The sequence below is a fragment of the Manduca sexta genome, chromosome 16, assembly GCF_014839805.1.
Source record: "Manduca sexta isolate Smith_Timp_Sample1 chromosome 16, JHU_Msex_v1.0, whole genome shotgun sequence".
Lineage (NCBI taxonomy): Eukaryota > Metazoa > Arthropoda > Insecta > Lepidoptera > Sphingidae > Manduca > Manduca sexta.
In genome coordinates this window covers 11401170-11416052 of record NC_051130.1, presented here as the reverse complement: position 1 = coordinate 11416052, position 14883 = coordinate 11401170, and the positions used below count along the sequence as shown (strand labels likewise).

The 14883-nt window shown below is 38.6% G+C and overlaps 1 protein-coding gene across 4 annotated transcripts in view; it reads right to left on the bottom strand.

The window, feature by feature from the left end:
• Positions 1-14883, bottom strand: part of LOC115452302 (optineurin) — a 29690-nt gene that overhangs the window by 8486 nt on the left and 6321 nt on the right. For 3 of the 4 annotated variants that reach the window (XM_037439305.1, XM_037439304.1, XM_037439307.1), the window contains 12 exons: positions 14621-14863; positions 13583-13777; positions 12517-12627; positions 12003-12104; positions 9428-9556; positions 8398-8499; positions 7454-7575; positions 6945-7094; positions 6148-6235; positions 5208-5353; positions 4133-4244; positions 3536-3622 (listed from right to left, as the gene is read on the bottom strand). In XM_037439305.1, coding sequence (XP_037295202.1) covers positions 3536-3622; positions 4133-4244; positions 5208-5353; positions 6148-6235; positions 6945-7094; positions 7454-7575; positions 8398-8499; positions 9428-9556; positions 12003-12104; positions 12517-12627; positions 13583-13777; positions 14621-14863 — 1587 coding nt within the window. Of the gene's footprint in view, positions 1-620; positions 1958-3535; positions 3623-4132; positions 4245-5207; positions 5354-6147; positions 6236-6944; positions 7095-7453; positions 7576-8397; positions 8500-9427; positions 9557-12002; positions 12105-12516; positions 12628-13582; positions 13778-14620; positions 14864-14883 lie in introns of those variants that run through there. The other variant, XM_037439306.1, reaches the window with a different exon arrangement.

Below are 14883 nucleotides of genomic sequence, written 5' to 3'. Positions count from 1 at the left end.
TATCTGAATCGACATCTGTAGATAGATTCGAAAACTAAAATAAGTCACACGTGATCACAACATTTAAACTTAATTCTGGTATTCTCTTCCGATCGATCTATAGATATGGTTCAGATTATAATTTTCAGCAGTTAGTGCAAATGAATAACTTCTTACATAATATGCAATATAAAAGACTAAACATGCTGTTCAAACAAGGAATAAAACCTTGTTTTTCCTAGGCAACAAACTATGGAACACGTTAAAAAAACGTTGAAGAATACATTGCTTCATTTTGTATTAACCTATTTAAGAAAAAAACTTCCAGCCAACAGCCAGTTGTGTTTCATAAAAAAAGCCCTCAAAAATATCGTTTAGTATTAAAAAAAAAACATCAAATCACTTTTGGAATATGTGAATGTTAGACAACGAAAAAAACATGCAAAGAAACACACGAAAAACATCGAAAAATATAAAAAAAAAATCTCACCTAATAAAAAAAAATACGGTGTTTAATGGCGTATAGAAATAAAACTATATTTGCATTGTGATTTTTATTTTACTAAGCAAGTTACAAAAATATAATAAAAAGCTTAAAGCGCTTCAAATTGTTTTGACAAAAAATAAATTAACATGACTAGTATTTGTTTATTTTTCCATAATTTTAGAAGCCCAAAATAATGCACTATATTTTGTTATTCATATCTTCAAAATAATCAGCTACTATAATTTCACAATGTAAATTGTAAATATTAGTTAATTTATTCTGATAAACCAAATCAATTATTAAATTACAATTATAAAACGACACAAATACGGAAATTCCACAATCTATTCTGTTATGGGCGAAACAAATTTTAGATCCTTTGTGTTTATAAATGCTTATGAATACGAAACGCCACGATGGCCAAAAGCCAGTTTATAAAATTACTAGCGATCTATTGCGCCACCCTAGCAACGCTAGTGACATCTATTTATATTTTAGTGGCAGTAGGATATATTTTATATCCGCCCGCATAGCGACCGCCATATACAAGGTGTTAAAACCCGCCATAGTGGCACATGTAAGTGTGTTGCGTTCTGAGATAAGCATGTATCGTTCAAACAGGCTGGTGGCGACTGAGGGGTAATCATCTCTTGTCACTCGACATTCTATTGGACTACACTCGACTTACCATCAGGTGCAGACGGATCACATTGCCATGCACATACAAAATCAGATATAAAAACTCAAATATTTATTCCAGGATAAATTTACTTGGATAAAAAGTAGCCTATATCATAACCCAGGATATGGTGTGTCCGCGTGCCAAATTACATTCAAATCCTTTAAACGGTTTTTGAATTTTATTACAACAAACATCAAAACATATTTCCATTTATAATTTTAATATTTAGGGTTCAGCGTCGTTACCTATACAGAGACAGATTTTAAAGGCCTTAATGGTCAATAATAACACTGTATACCACTTCTAATCGTAACACAACTGTACTAAGGGGTCGTCCATTAATCACGTGAGGATCGGAAGGGGGTGAGGAGTTCGGAAATACAATCACAAAATATCACAAGGAGGGGTTGGTAATGAATTATCACGTGTATTTATTTTTCGTTAATTACACTATTTCCCCGGACATAGCGACAACCAAAAACAACCTGCAACATGTTAATGTATGTCTGGATATTTTTATCTCGATGCTTAATTTTCCAAAATTTTATCAGATTATACCTGTATTTAGTTTCTAAAAATTTGAATACACTTTGTACCAAAAAAATACGGGTGATTTTAGGTGTAGTCTAAAACCTCACCACATACCGTCAGGCGGTGAGGGGGTCAAAAAGTAACTAAAAAACATCACGTGATTAATGGACGACCCCTAAATTGCGGTTGATAAGAGAACCGATTCGCTTCCACCAGCTATATGTTCTTCAATAATTTTGTTCTTTGTTTGTGCATATTTTCTTCTTCTTGGGGACGTCCTTTAAACATATCGGTGGGTTTATTTACATTCTACATATGCAGGATCGGTGGGTTTATTTACATCTTATGTAGCCTGGTATTACAAATTATTTTTATATGCCTAACACTACCTACATTTCGTTCGTCTTACGCCTGCCCGTTCGTAATAGCAATGTGTTTGCAGAGACCTAATTGATGCTATATGCAATAGTCTTTATAAAATACACTTTTTTATACATGTATTTGTTGGAATCTTTATAATCGATATACACCGCCAGAACGCGTCATGCGATTCTACTTTAGTTTCAGTCGGACATATCATTACCATCAGGCCATTTCCATATTAGTCTCGTCATTCAGTAAAAAAAAGAAAACAATATTACGTAAAAAAAAAACGATATAAACAATTTTTTTGCAACGGGTAAGATAACTTCAACAGGCACCTTCCATATTCGTCTCATCATTAAACAAAAAAAATCGTAAAAAAAAACATTAACAATTTTAGCAACTCGTAAAGTGCACTGTTAATAGGGTACCGGACTCATTTTTGTTCTTTACTATTATCAAATATTTACATAATATAAATTATAACACACAAGGAATTATTAAAATCCGGTAAAAAATCAACAAGTTATAAGTCTTTGAATTTCGGTGGAAGGGGTAATTGACTAGAAACAGAAAAGAGACGAAATATCCACATGTGACGTCATCGGGAATTACGACGCGTGCGAAAAAAAGAGATGAAGCGATATCCCCACATCGCGCCCACTTCTGCACGTTACAATATTTCAAATATGAATTACTCGCTCATTTTTTAACCAATTGTGATGCAGTTTTCGCAGGAGTGCTTCTTTTTCGTATTATTAACCATTACATATAGAATAATGTACAAAATCAAGTATAGGCCGGTCCCCTATTACATTACTGAGCACGTTACGCTGAGACAATGTTAACTCATGTCTGTAATTACACTGGCTATAATGTTTTTTAAGCCGGAACACAAGGGCCGGCGCAAGAACGCAGCGCAGATAATTTTTTCTACCAAACTATTATCGACATTGTCTTCATTGAAATAATATTCAAAATCAATTAAAACAACAATTTAATGCAATTTATTGAGTACATACACAGCTCCAGAGATAACAGAAGTAATTTACCCAGACCAACTTTGGTATTTCTTTCAAACCCGAGTATTGTTGGATCAAAAGACTTTTTCGCAATTTATACTCCTTTGCCTTAGTGTGGAGTTAGGAAGACTCTTAGATGTATTTATAGACTAGCTTTTGCTCTCAGCTCCGTCCGCGTGAAAGCCTTTGTAGACTAACTGCCGATTTCAATAAACGCCTGCTTTATTCGATTAATCGAGAGTATCGACCGAATTGTATTATATTGAACATCTTTTAAATTACTTATTTCGATTGGATTATATTTAGGATCGGATCGGAGATTAAAATTGAGACCGTTTATTGAAATCGGCCGACAATGCGCCACTGTGCATCGAGGAAAAAAATAGTTTACATATTTTCATCCATTTAATCTGTTTCAGGTTCCAATAATCAGCATATTCAGAGACTTGTGTTCGTCAGTAGGTGACTTACCCTATTCTCAGTGGCGACTCTACTGGCCCCGGCACCGGAAGTCGAGACGGCGGACGCCGGACGTGACGCCTTTCGAATTTCTTGTAACTGTCGACAAAAAAATGGTAAAGAGCTATGATTGCATATTTCCCCACGCTTTTTATTATATAGTCTATTATAATAGATAATACGGTAATTATAAAATAATAGTGCTATAAAAATAATTGCAACTAGCGCCCTCTATTAACCCGCCTTTTAATGTAGTTTTAAATAAAGTGCCAGATCGTAATCAACTTTCCAGAAGTTTAAATGTAAGAGCCGAGTCCCTTTGATTTAGTACTACAATCTCATTAAAGGTTAAGTGAAGTTGTTACTTTGTTATTACGTTTCGTACGTAAGATTACTGGAGGTTTGATATATACTCTTCAACTTGCCAATTTCTAACTCTCTTCCATAGAGGCAATAACATTCTTATATAAGTATAGGTTATAATGTCCTATAATGGTAATTACTTACCATAGAGGTATCTTAATTCGTTCCACCCATAAAAAATATTAACACAAAAAATTAACACCTCGAAATACTAATATAATCTACTTTTTGAAATCGATTGGATACCTCTTTCATTAGATCCTGGTTCCGTCTCTGCAGACCCTGTAGGTCAGCGAGGATGTTGTCCTTCTCCGCCGCTATTCTCTCCCGCGCCTCGCGTTCCTCTTCGAAATCGTTCCTGCAAACGTCGACATATCGCGTCACATCACTAGACAATAGTATTTGTAGGTAGTCGATGTTTTTGAAAATCGATATCGATATATTGCAGTAATAATAATTGAATGAATGACATAAGTTATCACGCAATTTTTGAGGACAACATTTTTAGTATCGATATTTAAAAACAATATATTCGATAACACGTATACAATTGTAGCTCTTGCTTGGAGAAGATGAGACGGAAGAGTTTATATATAGAAAACTCCCAAAAATGTTTTTTTATATGATAGCAAATACCTTGTCATTAAAAAGTGCCGCAAGTTATCCAATTATGCACGATTCAAGTGACGACTGGTGGTGGTAGAATATTTGTATCCATCCGGATAGCGACAACCGTACAGAAGGAGTACGCGTCATAATGGCCCAAGCGTGTCGCGTTCTGGGATCAGCCAATATATAGGTATGTTATAAAAAAAAAAAAAATATGTCGACTAGTAAGGGATACATCTCATCGGTCGAAACACTATCAGGACCCTACTTCACTTACCATCTACTAATTAACTATAGGGTCATTGTGCCATGCCTACTAGTATAAAACAGTGATTTAAATTGCAGCAAGTACGTGTAATAAATGTATATAAGCGGCGATAGCCTAGTTGGTTGTGGAACGGACTGCCGAGACGAATGTCCGCAGGTTCAAATACCAAGGGCACACACCTCTGACTTTTCTAAAAAATTATGTGTGTATTCTTTGTGAATTATCGTTTGCTTTAACGGTGAAGGAAAACATCGTGAGGAAACCTGCATACCTGAGAAGTTCTCTATAGGAATTTCGAGGGTGTGTGAAGTCCTACCAATCCGCACTAGGCTAGCGTGGTGGACTAAGGCCTAATCCCTCTCAGTAGTGTCGGAGGCCCGTGCTCAGCAGTGGGACAGTATGTAATACAGGGCTGATATTATTATTATAAGTACGTGTACTGACTTGTAGACGTCGATCTGCGCGCGCAGCAGTTCAACATCCTCCTTCTGCCCCCGCAGCGTGTGCAGCTGCAGCTGCAGCGCGCGCAGCTCCTTGTCGCGCGCCGCCAGCGCCGCCGACAGCATCGCCGCGTCCGACGACGGCGCGCGCTGCGGAACACACTTCACTCACGAATACGCACACGACTATGGGGTGTAGGGTTGTTGTTGGTGTGTATGTAGTTATGGAAGGCACAACCCTAGCTTATATAAATTAAACTTGAGGATGGCACTGAGTACGTATTTCCAAAGTCCCAGAGTACGTTAATACACTGCGGTGTACTACAGCTTTGTGACGAATAGGCAAACACGACTATGGGGTGTAGGGTTGTTGTTGGTGTGTATGTGGTTATAGAAGGCACAACCCTAGCTTATTTAATTAAACTCAAGGATGACACTGTATAATTATATTCAAAGTTCCAGAGTACGTTAATACACAGCGGTGTACTTAGGTGGTAATAATAACAATTTGGTGGACGTACTGAGTTAACAAAGGCACACGTCGCTTTTATATGGGAGGCGTAGTGAGACGTTCCCGCACAACATAGCAGCGCAAGTGTGTGTGTCCCTACATGGGGCATAGGTACTCATTGTATCGCACCATTACAATTACAATGACGCAAGTGCAAAAGGCAGTTAAGTCGTCTTTATAATCCACATTTGAAAAGTGACACACTATCGAATGCAACATCGACTAGTAATTACTGATATATTAACGTGCGATATATCAACCAGAAGCGTAGGGTCGTGGAGCTAGGCGGTACAGTGCACATAAGGCCCCAGGCCCCAGACCTGCAACTTTTTAGGTCACATTACATCATTTTACTTCCGGGCCTTTAGTCAGCTACGCTAATAAACATTCATAAAATTGTATTGATTATTTATTTCACATAAAAAGTACTCACTGGTTGCTGCTGATTCAACTTATCGACGAGATTGTTGTAGTCCTTGAATATGCCTTCGAATATCGATAGTGTGCCTCTCACTTGACCGCTGTGAACAAAATTAAACGTTTCTTATAGTAGGAAATCGAAGTACCTTTGATACCCGTTTTCTTTAGAAAGCAATTAAATTACCTCTCACATACGCCTTAAAGCCTAATTTACGTTGACAACATTAATTGAAAGAATAGAACGTTTATGAGTTTCAGAATTCGCTAGAAAGCTCGGTATATTTTGTACTCAGCTACCACAATTCATAATAGCTTATTCTAAGTTCCAATAAATTATATGAGACCAGATACGAGGCCAAGTCGATTAACAACTCGACCAGGAATAAAAATCTTCGCCAAGTTGTAGTATACATGGAACAAATTTTTTGTACTGACGCTAATTTTAAAAGGAAAAAAAGTGGCGCCCCTCCAAGCTGGTCTTTTATTTTCCCGGTCAGGCTATACGCTATATATCTAATAAGACAGATAAGCGATAATATTTGTTCACATCGAAGAATAAAAGTTTCCAGTCGATTGATGCTAATATTAAAAATACGTTGCGTACTTTTACACGCACACATTATAACAGCCTTAGCAGTGCGTATGCATAGGGACGCTGTGATTGGCTAATATTGACATACAACTTTACTTCAGTTGGCTGTCAAATAAACAAAGCTGAACAAAGCCAAAGAACACAATGCCACTATGCGTACTTTTAGTATCGTTTGTGAATTCAACTAACAACATTAATTAAAGAGATACAATACTCACATATTGCCCAGAGCGTCGCTATGTTGTCTCTCTAACTGTTGTTTGATCTCGTCGAGGCCGGCTTTGAACTGGTCTACACTGGTATTATCCAGTTTTAGGTCGCACAAACTGGCCGAAGCACCTAGAGTTTCCACCAGACTATCTGATAACCTAGAAATATTGTTAAATACATTGAAAATTTAAACAGTAGTTCAAGCAAGTTGTGACATATGGCGCTGTAAGTAAAAATACAAAAAGAAGTATGTCAAAAAATCTGTCAACATTTTTCTAGTAGGGGTTGTTTCCTAAAGTCATGTTATGGTTCTTTGAACAATAATAAACCGGTTCTATTTACTTTTTCTTTCTATTTGTTTGGCCTAACCTACACAGCTGAACCGGTTTTAAAACTTTTATTAGCACGTAAATATATTATAGGGAGTAATTCAGTGGACATCTTAAAAGAATAATACTAAGACAGACACAAAAATGAGTAATAACTAAAATAACAACGATTTTGGTTTACTACTTACCCATGCGTTAACTTGTTCAGTAGATCACTCAGATGTTTCAACGTCCTGTTGTATATTTTGAGATTGTTCGAACCAGTGCTGTCAGTTTCACTGCCTAGCGACAGACTTACTGGTTGGAACATCTAAAATCAAACGAATCTCTTATTAAAATTTAATTATCAATGCGGAATATTAGACAACGCCTTACAAGTAACTTTAATATCGGCAAATGCGCAATCTTTTATATCAAGACGGGCATATCGCGCGTGCAGCGCCGCAATAAAAAACTAGCAAGAGGATCAAAATTACGCCGCAACGAAATCAAATATAAAGATAGTAGGATATATTAATTGGATAATTCTTTCAATAAAGCAAATCGATATACAACATACCTAGGTACTGAACTAAGAATCTCTTAGAGATCCCTTTGTTAGTGATAGGATATATTTGATATCCGCCCGGATAGCCATCACCACTATAAAATATTTTCAAACCTGCCATTGTAGCCTACGTAACTGTCGCGTTCCGGGATCAGTGTGTGTATATCCGGTACCAACAGGCCGGCATAATTGTGTCAACTATAATAGGCACGGCAGTGGGACCGTCTATAAACACTGTCCCACTGCTGGACACTGGCCTTCTCTACTACTGAGCGGGATTAGGCCTAGTCCACCACGCTGGCCTAGTGCGGATTGGTAGATTCCACACACCTTCGAAATTCCTATAGAGAACTTCTCTGGTGTACAGGTTTCCTCACGATGTTTTCCATCACCGTTAAAGCGAGCGATAATTCACAAAGAATACACACATAATTTTTTAGAAAAGTCAGAGGTGTGTGCCCTTGGGATTTGGACCTGCGGACATTTGTCTCGGCAGTCCGTTTCACAACCAACTAGGCTATCGCTAACTTTGCCACACTCGAATAAAAAAAAAGATAACTCCGGTATTAGTTATTAGTAACTCACCGTGGTTGTAGCTTCAGTGAGTCTCGTATGCATCTCTTGCACTTGATCCTTGTAAGTTTTCACAGTCTTCGCCACTTCAGATTTGTATTTGCTGTACTCCAACTGGAAAACAGAAAAAATGACTTATAGTTGACTGAAAGTTAGTAAGTTAGTGTTTTTTTTAGTACACGCCCCGCAATCTACACCGGAGGGACAAGCGAATGGTATACTACATACCCCCCCGCTTCATGATTGCAGAGCCCTGGAGGAAAGAAAAGGAGAAAAAGGGGGTGAAGCGAAGGGAAAGGTAGAGGAAAATAATAGGATGGGCGGAGTGAAGTGGGAGGGGAAATGATCGCGGTCCCTTATAGGCCTCAATGCGTTATACAAGCAAGAGGTATACACACTGCACTGTGTGCCTAGGGCCGCGACAAATGTCCCCTATGCATGGGCGTGGATGGTTAAAGTAGGTTGGCCACATATCTCGCAGAACAGATAACCGCTGGAGTAAGCGTGTTCTGTAGTGCAGCATCTTAGCGAACGTAGCGTTGGATGCCTGGACAGACGGCGGGACGACTTGCACAAGAGGGCCCGCAACGACTGGATGCATAAAGCAGCAGACCAGGCTCTGTGGCGTACCTTGAGAGAGGTCTATGTCCAGTAGTGGATTGCAACGGACTGATGATGATGGCTGATGGAGAATGTATGACTCGAGTTAAATCCCGGGTCATACAGTCACATTGTTTTTCTGTTCAATATTAACCTGGAATTCGTGCTCGTTATGGCGATAGACTCGCCCCCTATCACGTGGAACGGAACACATACGTCGAATAGTAGCAGCAGCTTTGCCTATCCTTTGGGGGATAAAAGACGTGAATGTGTGCATGTGTGTGCGTACGTGGGTGCGTGCGTGTGTGTGTGTGTGTTTTTTTTTAAGCGTGTACGTTAAAATAAATACAGTGTACTTATTGTACTTCACTTCAATGCTATAAAAAATACATCAACGGTATACTATTCTGTATAGTATCTATAGCCACAGCGAACAAATTACCTTCACATTTTCCATTTCCATGATCTTGAGCTGTGCGTTCTTGAGGTTGGTCTGTAGACTGGCCACCTTCGCCTCCAGCTGCTGTATTGTGGAATCGCGCTGGCTTATCTGTTCTGTCGACATGTACGTCTGAAATTAGAACAGATAGTACAATGTAACGCGCTCAAGGACATTCGACTCGGAAACCTGCCGTATGTACTTGGAGCGTCGTAAGAACCCGAACGGTCCCGACTCCTCCCGAACCCTCGCTCGGCAGTCCCCGCAACCCGCACCGCACGCGCCGCGATTCCTATTCTACCCGCGGTTACGCAACGCGTAAATCTATGTTTCGTTCCGTTATATTATTATCACATTTTGTGTTACTTATATGTTGTATGCTTACAGCATTGTGTTTTAGACGATCTTGTTTTTTCTTTTAATATATGCAACCAGAGTATGTTATAACAATCAATATTTATCAATAGTTATAATCAATAGTTATATGACATAACATTGAAGCCAGTGTAACTGAACATAATAATACCTAACATCTCATGTCTCAGGATGGCGAGCACAGTGAAATACCAAACAATACTTTGTCATTCAAGGTGTTGGATGGTGTGTCTACTTTTTATGGGCGGTCGTATCGCTTACCATCAAAGGAACGGCAAGATCCCCTCGTCATACAAAGCAATAAAAAAAAAACACTATAAATGTAAAAGTTTGTGTAAATGTTTAGATGTTTGTTAGAAGTAAGCAAAGAAACAACTGAACGGATTTTTTTTCCTAAAGAGCACGGCAAAGTAACCCCTCTGCACCTGATGGTAAGTGGAGTGGAGTCCAATAGAATGTCTACTGACGAGAGATGATTACCCCTCGACTGTCGACACAATTATGTCGGCCTGTTGGAACCGAATATACACAGGCTGATTCCGGAACGCGACACTTACGTGGCCCGCTATGGCGGGTTTTAACACCTTGTGTACGGTGGTCGCTATCCGGGCGGATATGAAATATATCCTACCACCAGCCAGTCCTGGATTTGTAAATAGGCCGTATAGGCCGCGGCCTATGGGCGGCAGATTTCAAAGGATCTTCGCTCGATTTAATTAATCATTCGTTTAGCGGCGTAAAGGTTGACGCCACTGTAGAGGAACAGATGGTTGCGTTCCTCTATGGAAGGGGAAGATTTCCAGTCAGGCAGATGTTGCTTGTGACCGGCCGCGGCCTCTCCGACGGTTCCTATTCGGAGGTGGTATATATGCAACGTGTCGCTCAAATTGTACAATCGTAATCCAGGATCGTTTGTGGCCATCTTGCGTGATTTCTATGCGATAAATCACTACAGTTGTGTCAATACCCCATAAGTCTTCTCGTAGTTCTATTGATGTTGACGAGATGGCGGTGAGTATATTAATTGTACCACCACAATTCCTTTAACTTTAGTGCCTTCCACAATACAAACAAATGGAAAATTATCAAGTATTTTAGTAACCTACATACATAAGCCTACCTACATGTGGCGGCGGAAATAAAGTGGCCTACACTAATCTATCTATATATATAAAAATGAATTGCTGTTCGTTAGTCTCGCTAAAACTCGAGAACGGCTGAACGGATTTATCTTATCTTGGTATTGAATTATTCGTGGAGGTCTAGGGAAGGTTTAAAAGGTGAGAAAAATTCGAATAATTGCCGGGAAAATCCTCAAAACAGCATTTTTCTATTTCCCATACAAACGTTTTCTAACCAATACGTAGAGTCAATTTGAGCTTTATTGCTATTGTATAAAGTTCACTGTTGTCTAAGCAATGTAGGTGTGTTCCTAACATCAAAGCAGTGTGCGTTGGAGCACAGAATATAATAATGTAATGTCGCGTTCTGAAACTCAACAAAAGTGATATCGCGGACCCGACTAGAATTGAACAGTCACAAAATTCAATATATCATTAGTTATTTGGTTGGCTTCACGATATTATTTCTTTTGTTTTACTTTAAAATGCATGTTTTCGTTATGGACAATTTTTGAGCTACTTTTGCATATCTATACTTATAATAAATCTGTAGAGAGGTCAATTCTGTACATGAAATATATTTACAAAATAACTGGGGGTGATTAGGGATCGATACAGATGCCAAAAATGCAATTAGTAAAATTTTTGTCTGTCTGTCTGTATAACCGTTATAGAAACAAAAACTACTCGACGGATTTTAACTTAACTTGGTACAATTATTTTTCATACTCCTGAGCTGGTTATAGTATACTTTTCATCACGCTACAATTAATAGGAGCATAGCAGTGATGGAAAATGTTGGGAAAACGGGAGAAGTTACTCCATTTTTAAGCTTCCGTCATTTCGTGTGCATCCTTAATGGTTAAAAGTTCCTTCGATTTCACCAGGATCCCATCATCAGACCCTGACCGGACAATCGGACCACCTGCATACCACCATAAATTAAAAAAACATCCCGACAAATTGAGCACCTTCTCCATTTTTGAAACCCGAAATCCACGCGGGCGAAGCTGCGGGCGGAAGCTAGTAAAAAATATAAATCTGGCACTGCTACCAGCAAAGCAGCAAAGTATTCTACTTACAGTGTTGCTGACAGCGTCCAGTTGGTTTTGCAGATCTTGTATGTGACACTTCAGCTTATCAATCTCCATATTGTATTCTGATTCTTTGTTTGACATTTGTAGCTGAAAGAGAATTAATGTTTGACATTAAGATGGACAGATATCCACTTATTTTAAATTTAAAAATATATAATTAAATGCAAATATTTGATCAAAGTTAAAATATAGAAACCGCTGAATATATTTGAATGAAATTTATAGTACATTAGGTATTATCTATACTATATAAAGCTAAATAGTTTGTTTGAATGCACTTATCTCAGGAACTACTAAACCGATTTTGATTTTTTTTTTTCACTAATACGAAGCTGCACTTTGTACGATTCTGGCATTACTTCTCTCGCTTCCTCATCAATCTTTACTTGCATTCCCGCTATAATATACATTAGCGTAACAGTTGTAAAAACGGATCCACCACCCAAGTGACCCACAGCTAATAACCAGCGTCTGTTATAAAAAATATACTGAAGCTTACCTCAAGGTCTTTAAGTTTCTCTTTGATATCATCCCTCTCTTTGGAAGTGGCGTCCACGATGTGCTCCAACGATTCCTTCTGCCACGTCAGCTTCTCGTTGTCCACTATAACCTGTCAGAAAATGCCAGCATCAGTAACATAGTAATTTGAAATACTTATATCATCTATATTAAAATCACAGAATAATAAGAGATGATTATAATCAGCCACGAAGATACGACTTGCCTACTTTAGTTTATAGGCTTTCATTTATTTGATGTGCAATATAAAATGTCTTTAGTTATATAAGCGACTTTATTTAAGTAATAATTAAATATTCTCAAGGTATATGAGAATGACTGCCTCGGTGGCGTAGTTGTACTGCATGCGCGGTACGGCAGCGCTCTGAGGTCCTGGGTTCGAATCCCGGGTCGGGCAAAGTGATGTCACTCAATATTTCCGTGACAACAATATCACGATAACATTTAAGTAGTGATTGATAACGCGACGAAGAAAAATCCTTGTCAAGTATTTGCAAACACATGATAGTTGACAAGAGACCTGACCTTCCTTGCTCATCGGTCTCCTTGTTGCCTTCTGCCTCCTTACGTATCTTTCACCTAATTTTTGGATGTGCAGTGAGGATGTTACCGTAAATCAATTGGTAAATAGCTTATAGCAGATCGGAATTTCCTGACTCAAGGGTATTGCGAGCTGCCGCCTTGCGCACTAATCTCCTTTATTTTTCAACAAGTTCTAGCTAGGTTATTAAAGGATGCTACAAAGGCTGACCAATCTATTATTCACCAGTATATTTACATATTTTTACTCGACATCCTAGTATAAAAAGTTTTAATGCCACATCCATGCCTAAATTTATTTCAAAATTTGAAAGCAGTCAAGTTTTATGTGTTAAAATAAAAAAATCTGCTCGTTCGAGCAATAATATTTTTTTTTTGTTATCTGAGTTCACAGCGACTACTGTATTTCAATAATTACTCATGTTCGTTATGTTATTCTCATCTAAGTAACATTTTTTGTCTTTTTGAGATTTTTTTTTTCCTATAACTATTGCTTCCTTGCTCACCTGTCTCCTTTGTTTCTCGACGAGTTCCAACTGCGCAGTGAGTTTGTTGATGGTGTCGTCGTCGGGGGAAGCTACGAACTCCACGGCCGACGGCGGGCCTGACTTCACTTGGTCACCACTCTCATTGTTGGCGAGCGCCTCCTTCTCCATTAGACGGGAGACGTCTTGCTTGAGCTTTTTGTTTTCTTGACGCAGCTGGAATGATAACATCAGCCCTGTATTATATACTGTCCCACCGCTGGGCACGGGCCTGCTCTACTACTGAGAGAGATTAGGCCTCAGTCCACCACGCTGGCCCAGTGAGGATTGGTAGACTTCACGCACCCTCAAAACTCTTTTAGAAAATTTCTCAGGTATGCAGATTTCCTCACAATGTTTTCCCTCATTTCGTTAAATCAAGCGATAATTCACAAAGAATACACACATAACTTTAGAAAAGTTAAAGGGCCCTTGGGATTTGAACCTGCGGACATTCGTCTCGACAGACCGTTCCATACCTAATTAGGGTATCTAAGCTGGAATAAAAATGTAATAATAAAACTTTTTACAATAATAAATACACGGGGATCTCTAACTAATCATAATCACCAACCAACACCAGAGTTTCTTGCCCGTTCTTCTCTGGTGAGAACTGATTTCCGAACTGGTGATAGAGTTAATGACGGAATCTAAACACTGTGTAACATTTCACGGACTCAAATAAATCATTTCATTTCATTTAATTGCATTATGTATTGCCTCTATATTTTCAGGAGTAGAAATAAGTGTATCACATCTACATATCGCTAGCTATGGTAGGTCTTATTTATACTAATGTATAAGGCTGAAGAGTTTGTTTGTTTAAACGCGCTAATATCAAGCACTACTTTACCGATTATGTTTTTTTTTTCACTGATACGAAGCTACCTTGCTCTTGAATGCTATAGACTACTTTTTATCCCGGGAAAATACTTATCTTGAAAAATTTTCAAGCTGGCGGAATTGCGAGCAGAAGCTAGTGTCATGATATGAGTAGCTTTGAAAAATCATTATACTCACTCTCTCAATTAATTCTTTGGTCTCTTCAAACTTTTCCTTATGCATCAGATGTGTTTTCATCATATCCTCCTGACACGACTTGATCAGCATGAACTGCTGCTTCATTGAATCATTGTTTTGCTGCAGCGAGGACTTCAGTATGACGTTCTCGTCCAATATCTCAGCGAAACGTTTCTGCAACTCTTCGGTGGAGCCCTCATCGGTCACTATCGTACTGGCCACCATCATGCTAGCTGGCGACGGCTGGAAAAGTAAAAAAAATA